General features: G+C 42.2%; 1 protein-coding gene across 4 annotated transcripts in view; it reads left to right on the forward strand.

Moving 5' to 3' along the window:
• Positions 1 to 27,251, forward strand: part of fndc3ba (fibronectin type III domain containing 3Ba) — an 84,774-nt gene that overhangs the window by 41,546 nt on the left and 15,977 nt on the right. For all 4 annotated transcript variants that reach the window (XM_044047598.1, XM_044047600.1, XM_044047601.1 and 1 more), the window contains exons 5-17: positions 2,278 to 2,509; positions 2,641 to 2,806; positions 3,580 to 3,710; positions 16,566 to 16,624; positions 19,045 to 19,196; positions 19,290 to 19,349; positions 19,448 to 19,586; positions 20,321 to 20,374; positions 20,597 to 20,721; positions 22,542 to 22,716; positions 23,451 to 23,537; positions 24,761 to 24,896; positions 26,058 to 26,129. In XM_044047598.1, coding sequence (XP_043903533.1) covers positions 2,278 to 2,509; positions 2,641 to 2,806; positions 3,580 to 3,710; positions 16,566 to 16,624; positions 19,045 to 19,196; positions 19,290 to 19,349; positions 19,448 to 19,586; positions 20,321 to 20,374; positions 20,597 to 20,721; positions 22,542 to 22,716; positions 23,451 to 23,537; positions 24,761 to 24,896; positions 26,058 to 26,129 — 1,588 coding nt within the window. The remainder of the gene's footprint in view (positions 1 to 2,277; positions 2,510 to 2,640; positions 2,807 to 3,579; positions 3,711 to 16,565; positions 16,625 to 19,044; positions 19,197 to 19,289; positions 19,350 to 19,447; positions 19,587 to 20,320; positions 20,375 to 20,596; positions 20,722 to 22,541; positions 22,717 to 23,450; positions 23,538 to 24,760; positions 24,897 to 26,057; positions 26,130 to 27,251) is intronic.

Raw genomic sequence — 27,251 nt, forward strand, 5'->3', positions numbered from 1 at the left:
TTATTTTCATACAATGAAAAAACCCTCAAACCCATTAATCGTTTATCAAAATAGTTGACAATTCATTTAATAATCGATTAATAATCGCGTAATTGTTTCAGCTCTATTGTCTATGAGTGTCCTCACTCAGACTGCTGCACATGAATGTGTGTGTGTGTCCTCACAAGGATTTCCCGGTGCAAATCATCATTATTAAATTCCATTGTGTTTGTATTGTTTTTCTGTCAAGACTCGACATAATGAATTGGTGAAAGGTCAAGTTTGGCATGTTTAGTGGTGTTGCTGGGGGTCAAAGGTCAGTAAATAAATGAGCGCTTAAATCAAATGGACTGCCTCCGCCAGTGTGGTCGAGGCTGCTTGTGGTGGGATTGTGTTCCCAGTGCCAGTGGAAGTCGGGTCATTGGCTCACTGTGGGTGTGTGTGTGAGTAGAGACTGGGCCAAGTGTGAGCAGGAAACACTGTCATTCGTACGTAAACAAGCCCTGATGGGAAAGATGGGCACAGAGTGGGTAGATTTTTGGGGGCTGAGGGTAGGAAGAGGGGGACGGACGGATGGATGGATGTAGAAAGTGCACTGCGTTGGTGGAAAATAGTGCAATCTGTTTGTGTCCTTGGTGGTTTATGCTGATGTCAATGTGTGGGTGCACATCTGTGTGTGTGTGTGTGTGTGTGGGTCCTGTCCAGTTTTTACTATTTGTTGGGGGTTCATAGGTCGGGTCCACGAGTACTCATGCAGGGACTTTGCCCTTGTTTTTCTGTAAACAAACACACTGTTTTTCTCTTTCACTGCAGAGGCGGAGATGAGGTGCAGATAGGGGGGGACCTCCTCTTCTTCCTCCTCCCTCCTCGCTTAGTTTTTTCTCACTCGGATTAGTTTTGTAACTCTCTTCCTCCCCTCCTGACCCTCTTTAACGCTCTCCCTTTTTTTCCTCTCGGTGTGTCATATTCTGGCACCAACTGGGTTGCCTCTCAGTGTGTGTGTGAGTGTGTGTGTGTGTGTGGGGGTTGTGGTGTTATTTGGTGTGTGAGTGTGTTTTGTTGTTGTTAGGGACCAGCAGATGACTTCCCCTCACTGCAGGGAGTATGTGTTTGCTTACTGCTTGGAATGCAGGCCTGTGAAAGTGTCTGAATAGTTGTTGTTCTGTGTGTCTGCATGTGTGTGTGTGTGTGTGTGTGTGTGTGCGCGCCAAAGGAATTTGAAAGTGAATTCATGCTAATTCGACGCAGGTCCTTGAAACTTGTTGTTATGGAAATCTGCAGACCGTTTGATGACAACACTGCAGAGCTTGTTTTCACCGCTGTCACGGACAAAGCATCCTGTTTGCACAACGTTCTCACTCGCTGAATAAAAACGTGTGTGGCATTTCTGGTCGATTATTAAACATCAGACAGACAGAACACCTGCTCTTAACACAACTGTTACAACAACAACCGTTACAATATTGCAGGATGAGTTTCAGAGGTATAGTTTACAGCAGTGTTTCCCAAATGTGGGGACTAGGGTTCATAATTGAACCAATATAGTACCAGTATCTGGAAGTCGGTACCAGTACCTTATTTCGGTATTTTTTAGAAATGTTTTTCAGTTGTAAAACAAAGTCATTAAGTTATTAAGAAGATTTAAGAACAGTAAATAAACATAAATAAATGTTAGTGAGAAATAAATATAGACCAGGTCAACAACAACAACAACAACAAGACATCTCTCTTCCACAACAAAAAGATACTGCACAACGCACAACTTTTTTGAAAATAAAATAAACAATTCTAGATGGAAAAATAACGACCAGTTCTTTAAGAATACCAACATGTCAAAAGCTCACGTTATTTCCAACTACTTAGTCACCAAGTTAGTTAGCTGATAATTCCCTAAACGTGTCGATGAGGTGGATTCGTCGTCAATGTTTCTAGCTTGACTGGCTTCAGGGGTGTTGCTACTAGCAGTGCTAGTAGTAGCAGTGCTAGTAGTAGCAGTGCTAGTAGTAGCAGTGCTAGTAGTAGCAGTGCTAGTAGTAGCAGTGCTAGTAGTAGCAGTGCTAGCGTAGCTGATGCAGCAGTCGTCACTTTCCATGAGTCAAAAATGGTACAGCCCTTCAGCTTTTAAATAACCTCTCCCCTGACCCATCTGTGGGTCCCAACCCAGTGTTTGGACATCACAAGTTTACAGGAATAGTTTAATAGAAATATGCTTAATCACTTTCTTTCTTTACTCGCTTGTTGTTTACTATGAGGTTTGATATAGGATTGATTTTGTCTTTTGTCTCTCTTCACCCACAGGTATTGGAGGATACCACGGGCGTCCGCCGGGTGGTGGTGACCCCCCAGTCTCCGGAGTGCTACCCCCCCTCCTACTCTCCAGCCCTCTCCCCCACACACCACCTGCCCCCCTATCTGACTCACCCACACTTCATTCCCAACTCTCACTCTTTCTACCCGCCTGTCAGCCCAGGAGAGCTGCCCCCCCACCAATACTACCAGCACCACCTCCCCCCCATGTACGGCGATCCAGGTACTGATGTGACAACTGGTTTTTTACCCTCCCTTTTTTACCCTCCCTTTTTAATATGAAATTTGAAAATTGCAATTATTAATCCAATCGTTGCAATCATGTCCCCATTCTCTTGTCCTCTTCTCCCGCAGATATAATCCCAGTTTATGGGATGTCCAACTTCATAGGCAGAGAGGAGACTTACAGTAAGCCACAGCCCAAAAAGATAAGGGAACAGAACCGGCAGAACCGACTTAATTCCCCTCCCTCCACTCTCCACTATAAGAGCAGCCTGGGCACGGCACACAACGGATACAGGTGACCACGAGTTCTCTTTGATGGGTTCACTTCTATGATTTGATTAAATCCAGCAGTTATTCCAGATGTTGGTCATGCATTCACAACAACGCAGACTGAGGAAATATCAGCTGCCTCTGTAGCTCCTGGAAAATAATCAGAAACCTTCACCATTGTGTTTGAAAGCATCAGTTATTACATATCACTGCCTGAAAAAGTAATATAACTTTACTTAGTACCTAGTACCAAATAGGATTCACCGCTGTATTATGTCGATTCATTTATTTAATTACAATTATGTATAACATTAGTCGCATTATCGATTATTAATCGATTGCTAAATTAATCATTACGGTTTGAGTGTTTCCTACAGAATTCAAACCAGTTTCTGTGATAGTTTCAGCGTCTTAAATGTGAATATTTTCCGTGTTTCTTTGCTCCATAAGACAAAGAAACGTTGTCATTTCCAGGTTTGACTAACACGGATCAATATTTTTCAACATTTTATGACATTTTATGGATCTGGTGTTTCATTTAAAATTGTTTTGTTTTTCTTCATTTTAAATTGTTAACACACTATTTTAACATGCAGTAAATTGTAAATAAATGCCTATAATAAATGAGCTACAGGTGTAAACAATCTAACATTCTTAGCAGTAGATTGTTTGTTATGCTGTGTTTATTTGAGTAGTTGGGATGAGAACTACGTACTGGGTCTGAGATATATTTGCATATATCTTTTTCTTGTCCCCTTCTTAATAAATAATGGTGTTGAAATGTCATTTGTGATGCAGCACCAAATCACACACCCCACTGCTGGGGTCAGTGGGGTCAGGGGGAGGCGTCGGCAGTCCGGGAGGGAAGAAGCCCGAGAGACGACTCCGCAGCAGTCCAAGGAGCAGTGAACCAGAGACACAAACACAAGGTAGGACTCAAATAAATGCAGGGGAGACTGACGCACACTTTTAATGATAATACTAAAAAACCTTTGATGAACTGCGAAGGGTGACTGCAGGGCTTTGTGTTTTCCTTTCCTTGAAAGCATCTCATCGATTTGGTTGTTTTTAATTTTTAATACGGGGCGCCTTCAGTCAATAAATCGCACGGCACAGGAGATGTGAAACGCATACAGACTAAATCAGAAGCTCAAAGGATTCGTTTTCCATTTTGCAGTCTAAATATTGCCAACTACGAAACAGCACTGGCCAAACGGCCGATATCTCAGCCCTAACATGCAACCAGCTCATATCTCCTTATGAAGGAATAACTTCTATCCCCTGTGACCCCGCGCTCTTTGTCTCTGTGTGACTGGCTTGAAGGGATCCAGTGGGGAGAGGATGAAGGGATTGGAGGTGGGGATGGGGGTGAGAGGGGTTGTCTGGGTAACCACATAGCTGAACCCGTCCCTGAGCGCTATCGTTTTACCCTCACTACAATACTGGCATTGTTGGTGGGGGCTGAGCCACAGGGGTAGGGGGATGGAGGCGTTGGGGGGCTGCTAGGGTGGGGGGAGTTGCATACCTGTAGAGTCCTGCTGGAGATGAAGGAAACCTTTGAGCTCTGAGATTGAGGCATTGAAGCTCAGCCGTATCGTACATACTCATGAAAACAGTGTGCAAAGACACTAGGGGGCGTGTAAACACATGCATGCACGCACAGGTCACACAGCCTAAGTGTCACCTCTGACCTTAACTATAAACACTTAATGTCTAACCCGGACTTAAAACTTATGGGGTTCTGCATCATTAAGAAGTGGTTTTGTGTCTGACAACTTCTGGTCCTGACACGGTCAGTGTGTTTATGTCACTGTAGTAACAAACAGCATCTTCAGTGAGGAGACTCTTGGGTGTATTGCACTCTTGCACATTAACCTAGTAGTATATTATTAATGATACAATTTAACTTGAATTTTTAAGTAAGAAAGTAGTTTTTCAGTCTAAATCCAAATCTTAAACCCCCCAAAAAAAGACCTTCAAAGTTCTCGGGTCCTCAAATCGCACACATGTGGTTTTCTTGTTTTTTTTTGTGACATGTCAGATGTATGTTGAACACGCGCACATCATTGGAGGTGTTGACAGACAAATATCAATACAGAAGGACTGAAATTCTTTTCTTTCTTTTCTGAATTTCTTTCTTTTTTTTTAAATCGAACCTCCTCATAAAAGCTTGGTCTGGTCCCTCGCAGCATGGTGTCAGATCAGAGGAACATTTAATCCCTGCCAGGTGTGGGCTCATCTCTGTGTTCTACATCTATGAGATATGAGCAAAACTCCAAGTCCACACTGATAAAGGATTTCTGCAGAATTCGGATCATCACCTTACTGTAATGTAACTTTAATTCATAATTGCATATTTTGAATAGCAGAAGTCGATAAACATGACTGGTATTTTGTTCAGCTGAATGATCGTAATAGTGCACAGCATTCTCCGATAACAACCAAAAATACACACACTACTGTAAACCACTAGTAAGACACTGACCCTTGCAAAATTCACCAACACAGTCGCAGACGTGGCTCCCACGTCCGACATCAAGCCGAACCGTAGATCAGTTAAAAAGACTTAACAATCCTAAAAACGTGGATTAATCTCCAACATTTACCAGGGAAAGGTCTAAAATCTCAATATTTAACACAGGAGTCTGGTGTATTTCGTGACAGCACCACTGATTGCGACCGGCATCACAAACCCCACCGCTGCATTTCAGTCAAGTGACTGTGTCTGACGTAGTCTGTGCTCCAGTCATGGAGGAAGTACTGAACAAATCTTTTGAATGAACTGATTCTAATGATTCAGTTACACACTAGTTACTCGTTTGTGTGTGTAAAACCAAGTCACGGCAGTTTCATGCAGCAGGCACTATATTGGAATGGAAACACAAAACACTAAACCGCCCCGTGCCAAGCCGAGTTGAGGCGAGTCGAGGTGGGACCATAGGTGGAAAAGCGGCTTCAGTTTGCCTTGACCACCTGTGGCTGCTGCTGCCATGTGATTGGCTGATTAGATATTCAAGAAGCGTCATCGCCAATGCACAGAAATCATCTTAACCCAGCAAACTTACTCATAACTTGAGTCAGAAAGGCGGCGTTTGGACTACACTGTATGGCACAGAGACTGTCCGGCTACACTCGCACACACACTCTCATACCAGACTGCCACAGGACAGAGAATTATCTTAGAGGAGTGCCAAAGGAGGGGGAAAAGAAAAGCAAGGCCGGCACCTCGGCTTATGAGTCTCGCCCTTTCAAGTGGCAAATGCTGCAGTAACTCCAACAACATTAACGCACATGACCGACAGAGAGAGAGAGAGAGACATGTCAGCATGTTGCAGCTTCTCTCAGGGTATGAAGGTCTCAGTACTAGGGTGGAGATCAGGCTGAGTCAGCTGGATGTACACACACACACACACACACACACACACACACTCACACACGCACGCGCACACATACACACACCCCGTGACTGGGCTTCCTGTAAAACAATCAGAGCATGAGGGTCCAGGGGATTGGCGGGAGGCAGGGTTCAAACAGAGTAGAGGAATGTAGGATTTAAAGGACAGATGAGAGAGAAGGGAGAGATGGATGGGAGGTTTGCAAGGAGAGAGAGAAAGAGAGAGAAAGAAAGAAAGAGGGGGGAAAAAAAGAAGAACTTCTGTATCACAGGGAATGGAGAGATGGAAAGATGGAGAGACGCAGTTTTAAGAGCAGAGTACAAACATTCCGACAGAGTTGTTGCTTGGCCCGGTGCATCCATGTATGGGCCAACCCAGAATACCACACACATGTGCACTCACACACACACACACACAAGACCAAGGGCATTAAGGGCAACGCGTAGGCGGTGTGTGTGTGTGTGTGTGTGTGTGTGTGTGGCTGTTGCCCAAGTGCCAGTAAGGCAGCAGGCTGACTTGGCGAGTGCAGTGACCATTCCCCAGTAAAGCAACTCAACAGGCCTTTTTTTTCCTCAGAGCTGAGCTGCTCGCTGAGCAGAAACAGATGTGGGCCCCGTCCCCTCTGTTCCTCCATCTTGGCTCTGCATCATCACCACCGCAGATCCTGTCTCTCACTCTGAGAAACTGGGATTTCAGCAGAACCAGATGGAGCAGCACCCTCAGCGCCTCCATCTTTGGTTCTACGTCATTGCCAAAAGCTGTGAATTCGGGAGAAACCAGATGTGCACAGGGACTGCTGTGTCCACCATGTTGGCCCTGAGTGAGATATGAGCAAAATAACAAGGCTCTTAGATATAATGCTATGAAAACGGTGGGAACATTTTTATTACGCGGAGGGAACATTTTAACACGAGTGAGAGTTGTGTATGGCCAGCTTTGCTTATTTAAGTACCAACTCCTCAAAGTTAATTTTCCTCTAAGTGACCTAATTCATTTCCAAATACATCCCCGAAGATATTTTCTAACCGTGAATCCTAATTAACCCTCACTTGACCATCATGATATTCAATTTATTTTGATTTTATGGTTGTAGAATGGCCAAAAGGAATGTTGAATGAGTGAGTAACTTTCACTTTCCACATCTGGCACTTTTTCAACCATTTTAGGAATGATGGTGCCGAGAAGCAGGCCAATCTCGTCTGTGATTTGACGGTCACTCCGCAGAAGTCCTGAGGGTCTACCGTAATGACAAGTATATAGGTGCACAGCTCTGTTTCTCCATAACATCCGGTAGTTTTTGAGATTTTTAGATGTCACAAACGGTTCAGGAGTTATGGAAATGTGAAATTACACATGCCAAATCCTGAGATTTGACTTAAAATTGAACGAATTTTTATCATTAAAAATAATAAAAGAAAAGTAGCTGCTCTCTGACTTTGAATAGTAAAAGTGTCGTCAATGATATGTAGTCGGCAGCGTCGTTAAAGAAACGGTTGATGAATCTAAGGTCGTTAGGCACTCGTGACGTGTTTATGGGAAAGGTGCTCGCTGTACCCGAGCTGGAAAAGTAACCTTTCAGACATATGCCTCTTCGTTATTATCCAAAAGACAAGCCTGCCTACCTGAAAAAGTAAAAAATAATGATGCAAATATGATATGATAGTTCAATGACGGACAAACATGCACTCCAAGGAAGCGGCGTTTAATAATTTGCAGGTGCATACAAAGGCACGATGCATGAATAAATAAAAAGTCATGAAGGTAGACAGTTAGTGATAACAAAACAATTCACTGTGTTAAAAGAGACGGTTGGTTTATTGTAATTGAGGTGTATGGCGGATTTTGTGAGTTCAAAAGATGCTGCTCCTGCAGATCCATCGCTGCTGTTGTCACATGACATGGGTTGTGCTCTGCTGCTCTGTCCATGTAATTCTTTTCTACTAATCTAGTTATTTTAGTGACAGTTTTGGAGCAATAGCAGCGGTCAAAGGACTCTCTTCTCTCTCTGTAGTTTTGGTGACGTCATTGTTGTAACACACACACACATACACGCAGCCTTTCCTGACCCAGACTGTTTTGATGTGCATTGCCATGGCGATAATCTCAGCAGCCCCCTGCACAACACTCCAAACTCCAAACCCTTCCCTCAAATCCAAATAGGGCCATGTTCGTAGGGCAAGATGGAGGTGAAGTGAAGGGACTCGGACAGGGAATGTTGAGAGATGAAAGAAAAGACGCAGATAAGACGAGAGAAAAGGGAAGGAGAGGAATGTAGGACAGAAACTGGGCAGTGAAAGGGCCAAAATGGTGGCTGTGGAGAACGGAAGGAGAACAAGGGGTGGCTTTACCAGCAGAGGAATGTCTTTCCCGCTGATATCATGTAACGAGACTAGTGGGATTAGAAGGGGAGGCTGTTCTCGCCGGTTACAATGAATACAGCAGACGTCCCCCGTCTCCCCCGTCTCCCCCGTTCAGCTCAAAGAGCCCTCTGCGATACGAACGTAATCTTGCCACACTATCAAACTCCTCCACCACCTGTGAACACCAGAAATACACAGTATCGTGCTCTTCTTCTGCTTCATCAGTGGTATAATCAAATAATGTCATTCATGAGATGAAATGCACAAACCCTCAGACATCTGCACAGCTGGTGGGAAAAGGAGCCAAAGTAAATCTCCTGGCATTTTAAGAGTAATATTTCATCAATTTGGAACATGATGGCGGCAGAAAATAGCTGCTGCTGACTTTATTTCATAATGTATGTCCACGGCAGCCAGCATCACACAAGCATCGCGGTACTCAAGTCTAAGGGAACGCATAAGGAGCAAGAGGTGCACTCTGACTTTTGGTAAATAAGGTATTGATATAAATATGTATTTAATATGATATTTGTGCGGATCTGTATGAAACAAAGGTGTTTTCTTCAGTCTGTAGAATATGACAATATTTAATCTAATATGCTAACTTGACACATTTTGCCCGTCAAAAAAAAAAGTAAAATTCATATCATTGTGATTCATTTGAAATGCTCTCAACCTGTTTTTTCCTGATCAAACATTGTATAAGTTGTGTAGAACAGATTTTATGGTCATTCAAAGATGATGTGATCGTTCTTTTTCTCCCCTAGATAATGAAGATTTCATTGTTTCATTGTTTCCCTGTCACAAAAGAACAGCAAAAATGAATGTCTGATGAAAGCCATCACTTATCATAAACGTTAAGCGAGGAATAAAAATAGAAAATCAAGTAGTTTAAGTTGGAAAAGCCTCCCTAACAGGACATTAAATCTCTGTCCACATGACAGGGCAGACCGATTTAGACTCTGTGGCCACCGTCCATGTCATATTAAATAATTTCATCTGGGCTTACAATTGGCAAGACAGAGAAATCAAATGAACGTTGAACTACTTCATTCATTCTTGTCTCTGTAACGTCTCTGTCCCTCTTCCTCTCTGCCTTCTGCCGTCTGTCACCCTGTGGACACATCCTCCACTCCGTCTTCCAGTCTCTGCAGTCTCTCTTTCTCAAACTCGAGACTTTTTTTTTTCTTTTCTTTTTTGGGCTGAGCAGGGTCGAATGGGGTCAGGGTTTCTGAGAAACGCATCCCCATAATCCCTCCCTGCCTGGCCAGGTCGCTGTGTGTCGTTTGCAGCACAAACACATGTGCGTACGTGTGCGCGCTCCTCGGAACTCGCACTCTTCTTGGAAAAGTGGAGTGAGTTTATGTGTTGCTTGGCAGTTTAGACACTAATCTGTGTCCTCGGCAGCGAGAGAGAGAGAGAGAGCTGCAGTGCACAAGGTCTCTGTGTCTCCATGCACACGTTAAACCCAGTTATTGAGTGAATGCATTTGTGTATTAATACTGCGATATTTTATGCGGCAGACTGGATACAGTCTTTGTAAACATTCAGACAGCTGCTTAAATATCAAGTCTCTCCTGCAGAAATCGTACTTGCAGCAACTTGATTTTCCCGCAGCTTAACCTGGAGATGTCAATCCCAATAAATCACGTAACTACAGAAAGATGATAATAACCTGGTTGCCTATTTGCATGTCTGCCTCTGCCTGCGCCTCTGTCGTCTCTCTCTCTGTTTTCTGTCTTTGTGCCCCTCTTTCCTCCGTCTCTGTGCCAGGCTGTCTGTCTGTCTGTCTGTCTGTCTCTCCCCCTCTCTAATCCCCTTTATAAACAATCTGGACTCTGACCATGTGAACCACACTTTCACCATGACGACCACAATTTCAGGCATGTCCCAACAATTGTTGCACTATGTGTTTGTGTGTGTGTGTGTGTGTAGCCCAGCTGTTGAACAGATGGAATGCTCGCTATGCGGCAGATGATAATAGTGTGGAATTCAAGATCTGTGCCCCTTTTCCTCTTTTCCTCTCCTCTCTCCGTCCACTTCTGTGCGTGCCCTCCCTCTCATCTCCACATCTCTGTCTCTGTTTTTGTTTTTTTCCTTTCGCCCAGCTGAGGGTTCGTCACTTTGCTTTGTACTCGCTGATTAGAGGCCTCTAAAGATGGGTATCATATCTCACTTTGTTCCTTTAGCACTACACACACACACACACACACACACACGCCCTGTGCCTTTGGTGCAGTGCTGTGTTTGTTTGTAGTAGGCTGTGAGGACATGTTTTGATTCAAACCTGTTTTTGTGAGGACATTTTTCACCTTGTGGCTGGTCCTCACAAGTCTTAAAAGGGCTTTAAAGATAAGACTTTAAGATAAGTTTGTTGTGAGGGTTAGGTTAAGGGTAAGACATTTAGTTGTGATGGCTGTGGTGAGGGTAAAGGGGCTACAGCATGTCCCCGCTAACAATGCTGTACAAGAGTGTGTGTTTTGTGGAGGCAGAGAGCGACCGTTGCCACATTTTTCACATTTCTTTTCCAGGCCTCAAAGGTCTTTTTCTGGCCCAGTGCAGACAGACTGTGTCTAAGAACCACAGGCTGTCATGCAGGAGGAATGCAACCTCCTCAATGTCAAAGTGACTCATTTTTACTGTTGCACTTTTTTTCTTTCTTTTTTTTTTTTGCAAAAAGTGATGCCATTAATTTTGAAGTGTGTGGGGTTGTGTGATCTTTTTATAGAGATTCATGTTTCAGGAATGGAACGTGCTCCGCGAAGTATTTAGGTGAATGTGGCCCTGCAGAGAATCCAGAATCCAAGTTATTTCAGATATCTTATTTCTTTTCTTTTTTTTTTTTTTTTATGTACACTATTTCTGGGTGACTGTAAGTTGAAGGATGTCAGTGGTTGAGAATTCTAGTTTCCAGTCCCAGTTTTTAAAATAGTGAGCCCAGGTTAACCCCACCTTATTTTTAAACTTAATAAAAACAGTTTGCAGTTAAAGGAACAGTTTTAAGAAAAAATAATCAGCTCTGTGCATCACATGTAGACATTAAAGTGCATTTTTGTCCAATTATTGCTCCGTAAAATCTGTTGGTTCAACTACAACTAAATAACTTTCACAAATCTGATGTAAAAAAAAAATATTCTGTGTTTGTTTTCGATGTCTTTTGTGACTCCTGAAGGCAGTGTGACTTTTCACTGTTCTCACCTACACTGAGATCAGTGGTGTGCGCCCTCTGATGATGTCATTTTAAGTTGTATAATCCTTGCCTCACATCTTTCTAAGCCCTCTCCTTCCTCTCGCCTTTCACCTCGTCTTCTCTCCTCTCTGTTGATTCCTAGCTCCCTTTTTGTCTGTCAATGTCCTTATGTATTTATACCTTAATCTCTTGCCCAGACTCATTGCCTGTCCTTTCTCTTGCTCTGCAGTTTGTCCTTCAGTGTCTATCTTTCTTCCTCTGAATCCCCCTCTTGTCTGTGTTTGGCTTAGCCTGTTGCTCCCCCTTCCCCAGTTCCTCATTCCTCTTGTTTTCCTCCTGCCCGTTGCGCTCCCTCGCTCCGTCTGGCTGTCCTCGGTAATCAAACACAGGCAGTCAGACACAGACAGGATGTGAGGTCAGACAAGGAGAGGAAGTGATGGTGCGTGGGCAGCACATAAACAGAAAAGAGACGAGGTGAGGGACAATGAGGACAGAGGAGCGAGTGTGTGTCTCTGTGTGCGTTTGGGGAACTGGGAAGAGATTCAGTTTCAGTGTCAGCCGTCAGCATCAGCTCTATGTGGTTCTTCTCCTGAAATAAACACTTTAACAGCTGGATTCATCGACCACAGCGAGTCGGAATGCTGAGCTTTTTCAAACTTTATTATCAGTCGCCTGACATCTTGAATACATGTCTTTCTCCTCTCACAGTTTGAGTTTGTGGCTTTCGCCGACCTTTTTTCATTGTGTTGAGAACAAAAATATCATTCAGTGTAGAAATGTTCACAGTGATGTAGGTCTGTGTTCAGCCTGACAGAAGCAATGATTTTGAACATGAAATATTAGTTTATAAAGTTAACCCTGCTGCACTGAAATATTACCGTTAAAGTGCACATTAAGTCGCTCTTTACTCTGACGGCTATCACTGATCTGTGATGTTTGGTCAGTGCATGGTTCTCTCAGTGGTCTAACAAGAAATCATCCCACAATACTCAAAGAAATACTTCACTGATTTGCACTTAGCTTTGTATTAATAGAATTGGGGTATTATTTTTTAAAAAACCTCAGTTTCCCCTGAGAAATATCTTCATTCTTTTGGTCCAAGCCTTGAAACTGCAACGCTAATTCCGCACCTTTTAGACCCACTCGTGGGGGGGCGGGACCTCATTCCCAGAATGTAAACAGTGTCCGCCATCTTTGCTAACAGTTAGGCTAACGGGACCAAGTGTCACTGGTGGCCACGAAACAACGAAAAGAATGAAGACACCGTAAACTGAGGTTGGGAAGCACAATTTTTCAAAAAATACTACCTCTATTCTAAGTATTAGTATAGTAATTTAGTATTTCCTTTAAGAATTTAAAGAGGCTGTTCTCTCGACTGTTTGTTGTCCATAAACCTTCATGAGGTAGGTGAGGGGGAGTGCTAACAGCTGCAATGGACAGGAACCTACAAATGGAATATAATCTATGCTAACATGACATTGAAAAATAGCTAATTATTGTGTTTTCCACTACTAAATAGAGACTGGAAATGTATCTGTGGATATCAGACAGTACCACAGTTGCAACCCTTAGCCAATACCAGGAAATAATATAAGAATTAGACAGCAGTGACAAAAACATGGCAAAATTCATTTGTTGGATGTACCCACCGGATTAGAGACCAATTTTATGCTGTGGCATCTTAAAGAGTAGAATATTTTAGTTTGTGGATGGTGGGAATAGCACTTTACATGTATGCTAACAGTTAGCCAACAGCTTAACCACCCAATAGTAACAACCTGAGAGTTGGTTTACTGCCCCCTTGGAGGAATTGGAAGACAGAAATTGAATTTAATTTAACGGTGTAGTAGCTTGACTGACTGTTTTCCAGTAACACCAGTAATGTCATTTAACTAACACAGTATTTCACTGGTTATACTGGAATTAATCTAAACAAGCAAAAGATATTATACACAGAATACATCTTTCTTTTCTAAAAGCTAATACATTTCTTAAACAGTGTCAACAAATACAACAACAAGATTTGATTTTTCTTTTCTCTAAACTTAAATCAAGAAAGCAGAGATGAAATCCTGACATTCCCATTAGAAATGGTGAAGAAATCCTTCATCACGCTTGGTTATTGCTTGATTTCCTAACATCTGTTGTTTGCTGAACGTGACAGCTGCAGTGATGCTGTAATGGAACTCCAACCTTTTTTGTCTGCGCTGCAGTAGCTACAGGAGTGCAGCACCATAAACGGGCCGTATTCTTCTTTTTCACTCAGCCGTGATCCGTGGGTAGAGTAAGTTAGGGTCAGCTTAATGGCTGACGGAGCTGTTCATGTCTGAAGCTTTGAGCCTGGGTGCACTTTTTTTATTCCATAAAAGAGGAAAGCCCAGTTTGGTCCAAATAGATAAAAGGGCACATGTGTTTTTGAGACAAAAGGGGCTGTAGTGAGCCAGTGTCGGTGTCTGGCAGTGATGCAGAATGTGTACTTCACCTGTTGAACTCTTCCAACCCCAACACACACACACACACACACATACATAGGAGCTTAACTATCCTCCTTACCCATCACCAATCTCCTGTAACCTGATAGTGAGACACACCAATTCTCCTAATATCCACATACACATGCGCACACACAGAGGTCAGGTTGAGGCTGTGCTTCCATGACATCACTGTTGCCATGACTCATAAGTATACCCCCAGGCACAGTAAGGCCCTCTCCTCCACGGAACCTGTCAAAGGGACTTAGCTACAAACACACTTCATTCAGCACTTGCTCTTAAGTGTATGCAGTGATGTTTGACACACAAACGGCTTTCTATACAAATATGCTGTGTGTGTGTGTATATGTGTGTATTCTGGGTAAATATAAATATATATATATATATATATATATATATAAATATATATATATATATATATATATATATATATATATATATATGTATGTATGTTGCAGCTTGTGATTTTTAGTACTTAGACTCGCACTCATCCAACAAAGTATTGCTCACGCATGTACAAACTTGTTTTTAAATCTTCACCAGCAACCAATTTTTGGTTCCGGGAACGTTCCCTGAAGGTGTCCCCCCTAGGTTCTCCTGTGATTGATATGGAAAGGTTTTAGGGAACGTTTTAAGTTTTTGGTTGCACATTTGTTTCCCCCGAACTTTCCCAGAATATTACTTAGTCACAACCTTCATACAACCTTTATAGAATGTTCTCTACAGGTTCCCAGAATGTTCCCCTAACGTTACTTTGTCACAACCTTCGTACAACCTTGAAATAATGTTCTCTTTCTGTTCCCACAAAGTTACTTCGTCACAACCTTCAGAGAACGTTATTTTTTGGTTCCCAGAACATTACTTTGTCACAACCTTTAGAGAATGTTCTCTCCCAGAATGTTCACCTAACGTACTTTGTCAAAATCTTCATACATTAACATGGCAGCATTCGTTATATATTACTAATATTATTTTAAACTGTGCACTTTAGTCTCAACCAAGTGCCTAAAACCAGGTCTTAACCCTGAAAAAGCACTTTAAAGTTGTGGGGCCCAGACAAAATGTCCCCACATTGGACGTTTTGGGTTTTTTTTGGTACACACACACACACTCACTCAGTCCTGTGTGATTTACAGTGGTCACATTCAGATGAATAAAGCAGACCTCCTCCAGTTAGAAAGATCTCAAATGCAGGGATCATAGGAAGCAGGAAAATCATCCATCACACACACGCACACGTTTTCCTTCACAACAGCCCGAGGGTCTACTAAATCACAGCCATGTCCCTCTTTAGACCGGACTTGTGCATAGGTGTGTGTTTTCCTGAGTGTGTTTATGCAACAGAGCCTGTTCAGCATCTCCTAACACATGGAGCTGTTAGAGTTCAAATAAACAAAGAAACATCTTGCTTCTCATCATATGAATGTTTCTGCTGCATCTATGTGTCGATTAATATGACGAGTGATTATAAAAAATAAAATTCAAAGAAAACAAACCAGGCGTCAGGTAGTTTATAACTGTGGATTTTCAATTATTAAGAGGAAAATTAGGAAAACTAAACACTTAATGGGCGTTTTTGCTTAATAAGATCTTAAGAGATTTGAAAAGAAAAGAAAGTGGATTCATTAATTCCCGCTTAGTCTGTATACAATTTTTGCAGGTGAAGAGGTAGTGGGTTGAAAACTCTAAGTGCCATCTACCTACAGTCTGATAAGATAAAGGTGATGAGATCCTGAAAATAAAAATGTGTGTTATGTCACACTCCATTAGACAAGTAGATCATTTAGGTCTGCTTTTACTTTATTTTGGTTCTTTTTTTATCCACATGACTCAGTCACTAGTTGAGTGTGTATTTCACGGACAACATTAGGCATCATTTGAGCGTTGATGTCGGGGTCGAGCCTCCCCACATTTTCCCCAATCCGTGCGCAGCGCTTGGCCGACCTTGGCCAATAACGAGCCGTAGATTTGTAGATATCACAATCGCACGGCTCGTGGGAATTGAGAAACCTCTCCTCGTCAATCAGCTGCTGTTTTTGTTGCAGCGCCGCCAAAAAATTGTTAATGTGCATCTGTTTTGAAACCCTGCGATGATGAATTTTTCCCCTTTTATTGTTCAAAGGAAAAAACAGGCTACAGGCAGAATCAAATTCAGACATGTTAGAAATATGCGCACAGACAGCAGGTATGAGCTGACCTGTGACAGAAAAGCCCTTGTGATTTCCATCTGTCTCACACACAAACACACACACACAGTGTCTGTCTTTTTTCTTTGTAACACTAGACGTGCCTCTTGTAATTAATGTTTGATAATCACCTTGTCTTCCTTTTGTTTCTATCTCCTCAGATCATGATTCAGAGGGGAAGCGTGTCCAAGATATGCTGTCTACAATCGACAAACCACAGGTTGGCATTTCCTCCCACAACGGCACACACACACACACACACACACACACACACACACACACACACACACACACACACACTGGTGTAGTCATAGCTGGCTAGAGCTTTTATTTCTTTCCCCTTATTTCCATCCCGTCTTTGTCATTAACATAAAAAGCAGACTCAAACACATGCACACACACGTTCTTCTCACTTTGATTAAATAAGCTGTGCTCTCTGCTGGCCACACGAGGGCAGCATCTGCTCATCCAAGGCAGGATCTGCTCTCTTGCCATCATGAAAAAACACTGTGGTGTAACTGGTGCTAATCCCTCCCTCCCTCAGGAGTTTAATCACAAAGGAAATGCTCTCGCCAGTGATTTAAGATGTCTGATCAATTGATTTCTCTGATCGAGGGCACAGTGATGAGAGGAAGTGGAGAAGAAGAAGACAGGGAGGCATCATTAGTGCATTAGTACATGGTGATTTACCTCAGATGACCTTAACACTGATTCGGCAGTTAATCCATTTTATTATGGCTGATACTGGGAGGGGAAAAAGAAGAAGATTAAGGGGGGATATGGCAATTTAAAGATGTTTCTCACCGTCATTATACTTCATTTCAACTCTCCTCTGATCATACTATAATGTATTTATATCAGACGCCGTGGTGGTGGTGTGGGCTGTGTGCAGCAGAACTGCCGGACAGACGTGGCAGCAGGTGTTGCAGAGGCAGAGCCCATATGAGAGAATTGTTCATTTTAACAATGTTCACAACGTTACCTTGTTCTCACGTCAATACTGTGCGTCTGCTTCAGCTGTATGAGGAGCGATGGGAGACTATAGGAGATATAGTCTCTTTCTTCCGTTCAAGGCGCTTTGTTAGACGGCGCTAACGTTTCTATTCCCATGCAGAGCCGCTTAATGAAGGAAGACGTCCTCTTTCAAATTACGCCGGAATTAAAAGCTGTTCCTCGAAAAGGATATTAACCTTCGAGCCCGAGTCATTATTTTGTGTTAATGTCACCGTTAGCTGTGCTGGGCAGGTTAAAGGAAACGCACGACACAATTAATAAAGTGTAAAGACAAACTAACCACAGACTGAATATTAAATAGGATGTAGCCTTTGAAAAGTGAAGCCCGGGGACGTAAGACGGAAGTAGCAACTAGCCGCCAGAGGGCGACTCCACTAGTTGCAAAATGAAACTAAAAATGAAAATGTCTGGTTTCTCTTCTAACTCAGTTAAGACTGGGTGTCATCGCGAGTGCTGCCTTTGTTTAATATTCCACACAAATCCTACTGTGATTGGTCTGACTTTGTTTGTGTTCACAAAAGCAGCCCTTGATAAACGACTGAGGCAGAGATTAAGTGAAAGGCACAATCAGACAGTTATTCAGTTATTTTCTTGCAAAAGTGTGGAATAGAGAGGACAAGGACTCAATGTGACATCAATCAGACCACACTCGATGTCGAATACCTCTTTATTCGGTGGCATATATGGGCCGGTCTTGTCAGAGAAATCTTAACGTTGGTAATAAACAGACTCTCTGTCAGGGTCAGCAGACAAGGTGACAAATGTTAATGGTGCATTTCATCCTTCAGCGTTTTTTAAAACTTCATCGTTTCTCTCCGTCTTTGCACATCATTCATCTTTGTGTCCACAAGCAAAGTGATGGACACAACTGCTGTTAAAAAATGCTGAATGTTTTTGAAGACGCAGATGTTCGCAATTATATTGACACAGTGATTGAAAAAACCTAATCATCACAATCCTGGATGAGATGAAATGTCTCATCATGGCTTCCTGTCTTTCTGTCTGTCTGCTGCTCTTCCTCAAAGACAGTCTGGGCATGGTTTGTGGTTTGCGCTGCCCTCGAGGCACATTTGTCGCCTATTCAGGGGAATCTGGAGTTTGGAAATTGCAGAATTGCAGCAGACTGTGCTAAATCACCGCTAAATTGGCTCCACCGCCGTGCGTTGCAGCTGAAAGTCGCGTAAACATGTGCATACTTGCAGGCAGACACACAGACGGACACGCATTTAAATAACATGGAGGTTCATGTTTTCTTTCTTTCTTTGTAAGCCAGATTTTAATGCCAGCCAAATCTGGCATTAAATTATCAGCATTTACACTACAATTCAGTTACATAATAATTATGATAACTTCACGTCGAAATGAACCTCACACATTAGTAGTTGTTTGTTATAAATTCCTCCATCAGATATAATATTTTCTAACTCAGGAAAGGATTGTTCTCTTGACAGAAAGGGATCCTTTAATTTTATACTATTATATTTTGAGCTCATAGTTTATGTATAATATATGTACAGAACCAGACTCAAAGATGTGCGGCCATGTGCCTCGACAGGTTGCGGTGAAAGGAAAAAATGGGGGACGACAGAGGAGAGGCATATGAACTTATATTTATGTGTCTCACAGGTGTCCAATGTGCAGGCGCGGGCTGCGCGGCTCTCCTGGGCCCCCCCGGCAGGGCTGGTGCACAGGCATACTAACGGGATGCCCGTGTCCTGCTCCTACGAGGTCTCCCTCTCCGATAAGGGACGAGATGGAAAGTATCGCCTCATATACAGGTGGGGGGAAATCGCTCTTAAAAGACAGCATACAGTGTATGTCCGGTGAACACTTGTGACTCTTGTGTGTGTGTATGTGTGTGTGTGATTTAGTGGCGAAGAACTGGAGTACCATCTCAAAGACCTAAGGCCGACAACAGACTACCACGTACGGTAAGGACTTGCAGGATCATACGCCGTCTGTACACTTTCTGCTCTCCCTTTGTTGTCATTTTTAATGCAATTTCTGTGTGTGTGTGTGTTCTCCTCAGGGTCTCAGCCATGTACAACTCGGTGCGAGGCTCATGTTCAGAGGCCGGCTCGTTCACCACACACTGCAGCGTTCCTGACGTCCCGTTAGCCCCGAAACTCTCCCACCGCACCAAGAGCACCCTCACCTTACAGTGGAAGGTACGGGCACCTGTGCTTCATCCTGAAGGCTGCTGAGAAAGCACTTCCATTATAATGATTTCATTTTTGGATGACACATTTACACTTCTACTACCCTAACAGTATTTTTTTTTTAATGTATCGTCCAATTTGCCTGCATCCACAAAGTCTGACACTTTATTTCTACAGGTGAAAAAGAAACTATTTCCACCTTGTCCACATTAATGTTGATATTTGTGTGAAATATAGCAAAATTTCTCAGTGAAGTTCCGTGTTGCTGGCAAATAGCCCTCACCTCAAGTGAGTTTGAGAACTGATGTAGCCTTCAGTTAGCATTACACTCAAAAATGGTGAGTTTGTCCATTGTGGGCTACTGTAAAAACGTGGCGGTCCAAAATGGCAGGGCTAATTCTGGAGTAATGAAAAACAACAATTCATACTAACGGGTGATTGTACACAAAATGAAGTGTAATGATTTTATCATTTAAGGTTTACACTGTGTACACTACTTCGTCTGCTACTTTGACTCAAATAATCCAGCAGCTTCTAATAGACGGACATTCTTGCCGTCGGTGCCCTCTCTTTTCCACGCCAGCAACTTTTATCAGTCACCCAGACAGGATATTAGGTCAATCACAAAAACACGGCAGGTATTTTGTCTGTCTCACTGTCTTTTATCCTTGGCTAATCTCTCCTCCTCCTCCTCTCTCTCTTGTCTCTTTCCTTTGTGCGGTGCATTTCCCTGTCATTCACAGCCTCCTGGCGACAATGGATCCAAAATCACAAACTACCTGCTTGAGTGGGATGAGGTAAGTCTCCCTCTTGATGTCATGAACATCCGTCAGGGTTTTTGTTTTGTTTTGTTTTTTAATAGCACTCATGCCGACATCAATATTGAGCTTCTGTAAATTATATTTTCAATCTTCTCTCATGCTCACATTTACCGGAATACTCTTTCACCCTTACATTTGTTTTTCTTTCATCTCTCACTGCAATTAATCTCACACACCATGTTCTCCCGTCCTGCGCAGGGAAAGAAGAACAGTGTTTTCAGAGATTGTTACTTTGGGAGCCAGAGACACTGTAAGCTGACACGACTCTTTCCTGCCTGTGGCTACACGTTCAGAGTGGCTGCACACAACGACATTGGCACAAGGTATGTCAATTTTCCTCTCGAATTCCATTTCTTTTTCCATCCCATTTTTAATATTCGAATTACATTCCAATTTGAAAACATTTGAACTTAATATCATGTGGTTGTTATATGTTCTGTCCACTGGGCCATGCATGGGACACTGGCGACCTGCAGGGGCCTCTCGACGGCGTTAATATAATTAGCAAATTATATCTATGTCTATGACATGTGCGGTGATCGTCGCGTATGCCTCCGTGGCAACTCTGTCGCCGATGGTCGTGCGGCTAAGAACCGTGCACCTTGGCTCAAGCTCTTGGATGAAGTCTATGAAACCGGACCCCTGGGAGATGTTCATCGTTTGTCCTTAATAGCATTCTGACAAGCAGCTGTAAACTGACAAATGCTAATCGGCGAACTTCACCGATTAGCATTTAGCTTTGTATCACTAGAATAGGGGTAGTATTTTTGAAAAATTGTGCTTCCCAGCCTTCCCAACCCTGAGTCGAGAAATATCTTCATTCTTGTGGTCCGAGCCTTGAAACTGCAACGTTAATTCCGCACTTTTTAGAGCCACTCGTAGGGGGACGGGACCTCATTCCCAAAATATAAACAGTGTCCACCCTATAACTCTTTATTGCAAGGAGCGATATTGACCAAATTCACTGTACATTCACCTGGTTTCCTCTACTGCTAAATTTCTGCTAAAGAAATGTGACTGTCCACCATCTTTGCTAACAGTTACGCTAACAGGACCAAGTGTCACTGGTGGGCATGTAACAAAGAAAATAATGAAGATATTTCTCAACTCAGGGGAAATTGAGGTTGGGAAGCACAATTTTTCAAAAATGCTAGCCCTATTCTAGTAATACAAAGCTAAATGCTAATCGTGAAGTCTTCCTTTAAACTCCGCTAGTTTGCCAGGCTGCGGCGTTGGCAGGTGTCCCATAATGTTGCTTGTTGTCGAGTGATAGCTTTATTTAATTACATTTTTCAGTTTGTTGACAGAAAGCCAAAAACTTTCCACTCATGGCTTTTTTAGCCGGTCAGGAAGGGTGACCTTCGTGGGTGTTTTATCGCCGTCGCCGTCTAACTGAGCGTGAGATTGTTGTGATTCAGAAAACTTTATTGTTATGCGAGGGGTCATATGCGATCAAAGCATTTTGTTTTTCACACGTGGATGGGCATATATATATATATATATATTCGACATCCCTAGTATGTTGTCTTTATGAGTCAACAAACACAGATTCCCTCCTATGTCCTTGTTCACTTACAGTAGGAGAATGGTTTGGTTTTTTTTATTGAAAAACACCTGTTGGGTGTTCAGCTATATTTTTTTAATAATATGTGTAAATGTCACCCACAATATAGCATTACTCTCCATCTCCCTCCCTTGTTCTTTCATCTGGTCATAATAGCGGGGTGGATCTCACCATGATAGGGGAAATTGGAGGTGGTGATAGAGGGAATCTGGAGTTAGGTGGAGGTGATATGAACTCCCAGTTAAAGCCATGGACAAACATACGCTTACGCACAGGATTTCGATTACTTTTTTCTTCACGCTTAAAAAGATTTACAGCATCTCAAACCTCTGAAGGTGCTTGTGTTTTTAAGTCATTTGTCTGCCTGTGACTCACAAATCAACCCCCTCCCAAATTGTGTGTCTGGTTTCTGACATGTATACTGGCGTGCATCCGTATGTCTTCCTCCTCTCATTGCTCTCCTTTATGTCTCTGCCACTGCTGTCCTCAACATTCCACATTTCAAATAAAAACATCAGCATTTTGAATCAAACAAAATGTAAAATATGTTTTTGGTTTTTTTGGTTATGTGTCATGCAGTGGCTTCAGCACAGAGGTGGTGTTTTACACCATGGGTACCCTGCCTGCTCTGCCCCTGGCACCACGGCTGGTCAGGGCTGGGGTTTCCTGGGTGACCTTGGAGTGGGGGCGACCTGAGGGGAGTCCCAGTGAGGAGCAGCTCAAATACATTCTTGAGATCCAGGAGGACAACAGCGTTAGTACCACACACACACAACCACCATAATTCTGACTTGATCTATGGCCTTAATACTCTTCCGTACTGAGATTAAAGTCAGAATTCTGACTTTTCTTTCTCAAAATTCTGTCTTTAATCTCTGAGTTCTGATTTAAATCTCATAATTCATGCTGGTTTTTTTTTTACATGTAGCCCTAATACTCTTCCGTACAATGGTAATAGTTATTTTTGATAACAGCTTGTAAATGATCAGTTACCCCCATTGAAATTTTTCATCCTCCTTTATGTCTCACACACATTTCCCATTGTTATTACCAACCCATTAGGAACACAACATGTCATTGTCCTGTAGTGTAAAGTGTTGCTGAAAGTGTAGAGCTTGTTTACCGTCACACACTAAAAACCGCACTCATTGATTGTAAAAGTGAGCAGGAACTCTGTCGTCCATCAGAGTAAACATGAAACCTTAATTTGTTTTTTTCTCCTGTTTTTATTACGTCTTGGAGCTCCGTGCTGTCAGTCTGTCAAATCCCCCAGGACTAGTAGAAAGAGAATAATGTAGTTTAATGACGCACTTTTGAAAACTGGATTATGACAAAACATTTCAAAATTGCCCACATAATGCACTCACTGCAAAAACAAATCTTACACGTACACAACATCAGCGTTTATTTCATCCATGTTGACAAAGTGATGGTGATGAAAGCAGCATTGTGGTGCAACACAGATAACTGACAGTGTTTGTCTCACAGGGAGCAGACTTTCATCCAAAGTACACTGGAGAAAACTTGACTTGTACTGTACAAGGCCTGAAGAGGAGCACACAGTATAAATTCAGGGTAAGTAATGTCAGGTTGTCAGTTAAATTAGCGTTTTTGTGTTAAATTGTCCTTGTATCCAAAGGGTATTAATTATTATGATAGAGCTGTGTATTGTTTTAGTTTGTTTTTTTAGGTTTACGTCCTTTTGATTTTGACCGAAAATGAGATTAATACAACTCTCTTCCCACTCCTACTTTACAGACCACTTAGTATGCTCTATTTTGCATTTAAAATTAGATTTTGGTCGGGTTTTATCAAGCTAGTGCATCTGTAGCATAATTTTTTTTAAAGCAGTACATTTGAAAATTCATGGATAACAATAAAAGTTATATTTTAGCATTAAAAATATCTACATACATATTATAGAAACATAAAAAAAGTATTTCAATAATTATCAACGCTCCTAATTTAGGGTCAGCTGTGTCTGTAAACAGGAAGAATAAGCAGTAACCATGGTGACAGTTGCATGTCAGGGACAGGGGGAGGGGTTATTGTAGGTCTCAGCAGTGATCGCTACTATTATATAAAGGCAAACTGCCAAAAGAATATACTTTGTGTGTGGTATCCTAATTAATTTAGCGAGACTTAGCGGGTTTACATTAAGTTTCGTTTGACATCTGGTGTAGTTTTGGAGGAGAATTATGATTGCTTCTCCTCAAATGTTCTCGCTTCATCAGTTTCTAGTCCGTGAGGCGTCTCCAAGGATACCAACTCCTTCCAGGTGGCTCTAACGTTACAAACTAGAGAGGAATACTGGATTTTACCAGCAGAGAATTGGCCACAATTTTAAAGAGCAGGCAATTCACCAAGCCACTTACAGAGGGGATAATCCCGCTTTGCTTCTTCTGAGAGCTGTGACAGCTCCTCATAATGAGAGGACATTGTGAGACAAAATGTACTGATGGGAGACATGTGTGAGTTTTTGAATGTGTGTTAATCACAAAAGCTTAACTCATTGCGTTCTTTGTAACACATGTCCACTGTGGACATTTGAAAAGAAAGCATGTTTTCTTTTTCTCCGTTGGATGACGAAACTGATGGAATAAATGGAAGGTGGAAGTGCCCGGAGAGCCACAGGTGGAGGAGAAGAGAGTAATGGCTCCATTAGGCAGGACAATTAATTCGCTCTGTAAGAGGTTTCTAGGTTTTCACCGAGGAAGCTCACTCTGAGTCTTTTTAGGCTGTCCACGTCTTTCTCTCCTTCCGGTTTATTTGACACCGTTCCATTTCCCTCTGTGCAGCTCATAGCGTCAAACATGGAGGGGAAGAGCAGTCCCAGCGAAGTGCTGGTGTGCACCACCAATCCTGACAAACCAGGACCTCCGTCTACACCCTGTGTCACTGCAGCGACGCCCTACGGATTTACTGTCAGATGGGGTAAATGGAGACACTGTACACACCTTTCATGTTCTTTAAATTAGGGCTCATTCTTACAGATTTAGCCATTATTCTTAAACGAATTCTTCTTCCGCCATCTTTGCTAACAGTTACGCTAACAGTTACGCTAACAGGACCAAAATATTTCTCAACTCAGGGGAAACTGAGGTTGGGAAGTACAATTTTTCAAAAATAATACCCCTATTCCAATAATACAAAGCTAAATGCAAATAGGGGAATTATTCCTTTAACACCTAAGCCTCCAGAATAACTTTGAACTTTGAACCAGTTATTTACAATTTACTGCATGTTAAAATGGTGTGTTAACAATTTGAAACGGAAAAAACACCAGATTTTGCCTGTTAAATTTGAAATTTGAACAGTATAAAACATATTTAAAATAACATTTGCTTGAGCCTTTGTCTCAAGGTCCAAAAAGAGACCCATTTTTTACAACTCTCTCCTGTCTGGTGACAAAGACGCTGATTTGCTGGCTTCCTGCAACAGAGCGAGTCACTTTACCGTAATCACCACACACTGGCTTTTTCAGTGAGGTTGTGTTGAAAACCACAAGTTAAAGATGTTCTGGTTTTAGGATCGGTGTACAATGTGGATGATGTTACTCTCTGACCTACATTTTCAGCAGAGTAAAAAAAAATCAACTGATCAAATAATTCAGCCGAGCGTTTACCAGAGGAAATGTTTATAATGAAAGATGGCGAAATCTTTGACAAACTGCTGCCTCTGAGGTGTGATTGTCAAAGTGAGGCGGCGGCGGCGGCGGCGTCCGCCTGAGCTGCAGCTTTTAATCAGTGCTGCGATGACACTATAAAACCCGAGTTTGCTAAACAACACACCTCTAATTCTGCGGTTTAGTCTTGCTTTATGACAACATTGCTGATAACAGCCAAGAATGTTTAACGCATCAATAGTTGTGCCCTCGGCACTTTTATTGTGAAATAATGTGACGTGTGTTCGGGATTGATGGCTTTGCTAATGATTTACGAATGCACTATCCCGTACGTACATGAATTATATTTCGTTTTGATAGATTTAGTCAGCTCTTATATATATATAATACAGATTCTTCATTCATAAAGAATATATAGATAATGTGATCTATCTCCCAAACTAAAATAAACCTATCGATTGCTCCGACAGATCCTCCACAGGACAACGGCGGCTCAGAGACTCTCACGTACCTGTTGGAGATCTCAGAGGGCTGCACTGAAGGTACGATTTTCATTTTTTTTGTGTGCCACACATTCAAAGTATTTCAGGTTTGTTTGTTTTTGTATAGCAAAGCACCTTCTGTATTCTCTCCCTCGTTATTGTTCTCTCAGTTATTGTCCATTTCCCCTCACTTACTCCATTAAGAAGAATCACATCCTTTCAAAATTAAATCACTCCCAGCACACAGCTTTGCTTGGACGTCCTCAGACCCACACTACCATGGTTTGTTCTGTTCATATACAGCAGAAAGACAAAGGACGTGAGAACGAGTTGCAATCTGTTTATGTATTTTATATGATAATGTCTTTAACAGGCTCAAAAGCTCTTTCAGTGAATGACTCGTGGTCCCTGAGTGTTTGAGTGGACGTTTTCTGTCTTTTTATTTGGGGTTAGTCCAAGACATGTAGATTAGATTTTGGTTAACTGAACCCTGGCCCCGAATTTTACCTTCTACTGGCTCTAGCTCCCCATGCATCCCTTTAATGGTATGCGGTAGAGATCATTGAATATTTAGAATGATTAAATTCTTTCAGGACAGCTTCACATTTAGCATACACACTCATTTTGCCTGTCAAAGGTCAGCGTCCCTTGCATGGCCATTACTGACGATTTACTGCCCTTATTATGAACATTTTTTTCAAGCGAATATGTAAAAAAAGTTAAAAGCATGAAGTGATGACATTTTGTATCCAAAAGGTCAAAAATCTTCTTCATTCTTGTGCTATAATGTTTTTGCCAAAGCCACTTGTCTGGCGAATTTTTTATTATTGCCCAGCAAATTGAGTGGCAGGAGGAGGACTAACAAGCACATTTTAGTCAAACATAATTAGCCTCTCCTCTATCATCGGTGTGTTTGTCTCTATCTTGCCTCCTACTGCTGCTCTGCACCCTTTTACCTTCTCTGCACTCTAAAGTTCTACTGGTGGGTGCAGGGTTAACCGCACACAATGACCCTGACTCATCTCATCTCATCATGGATTCTGTGATTCGTGATTTTTTTTTTATTCTGTGTGTGTGCATGGTTGTCGCTCTGGATGACTTTTCCCAGAGGCTTCATCCACAATACCGCATTTTTGTTTAAAAAGACCTGCAGAGGTGGAAAGTAATGAATTACAGTATATT

The sequence above is a fragment of the Solea senegalensis genome, linkage group LG16 (genome assembly GCF_019176455.1).
Source record: "Solea senegalensis isolate Sse05_10M linkage group LG16, IFAPA_SoseM_1, whole genome shotgun sequence".
NCBI lineage: Eukaryota > Metazoa > Chordata > Actinopteri > Pleuronectiformes > Soleidae > Solea > Solea senegalensis.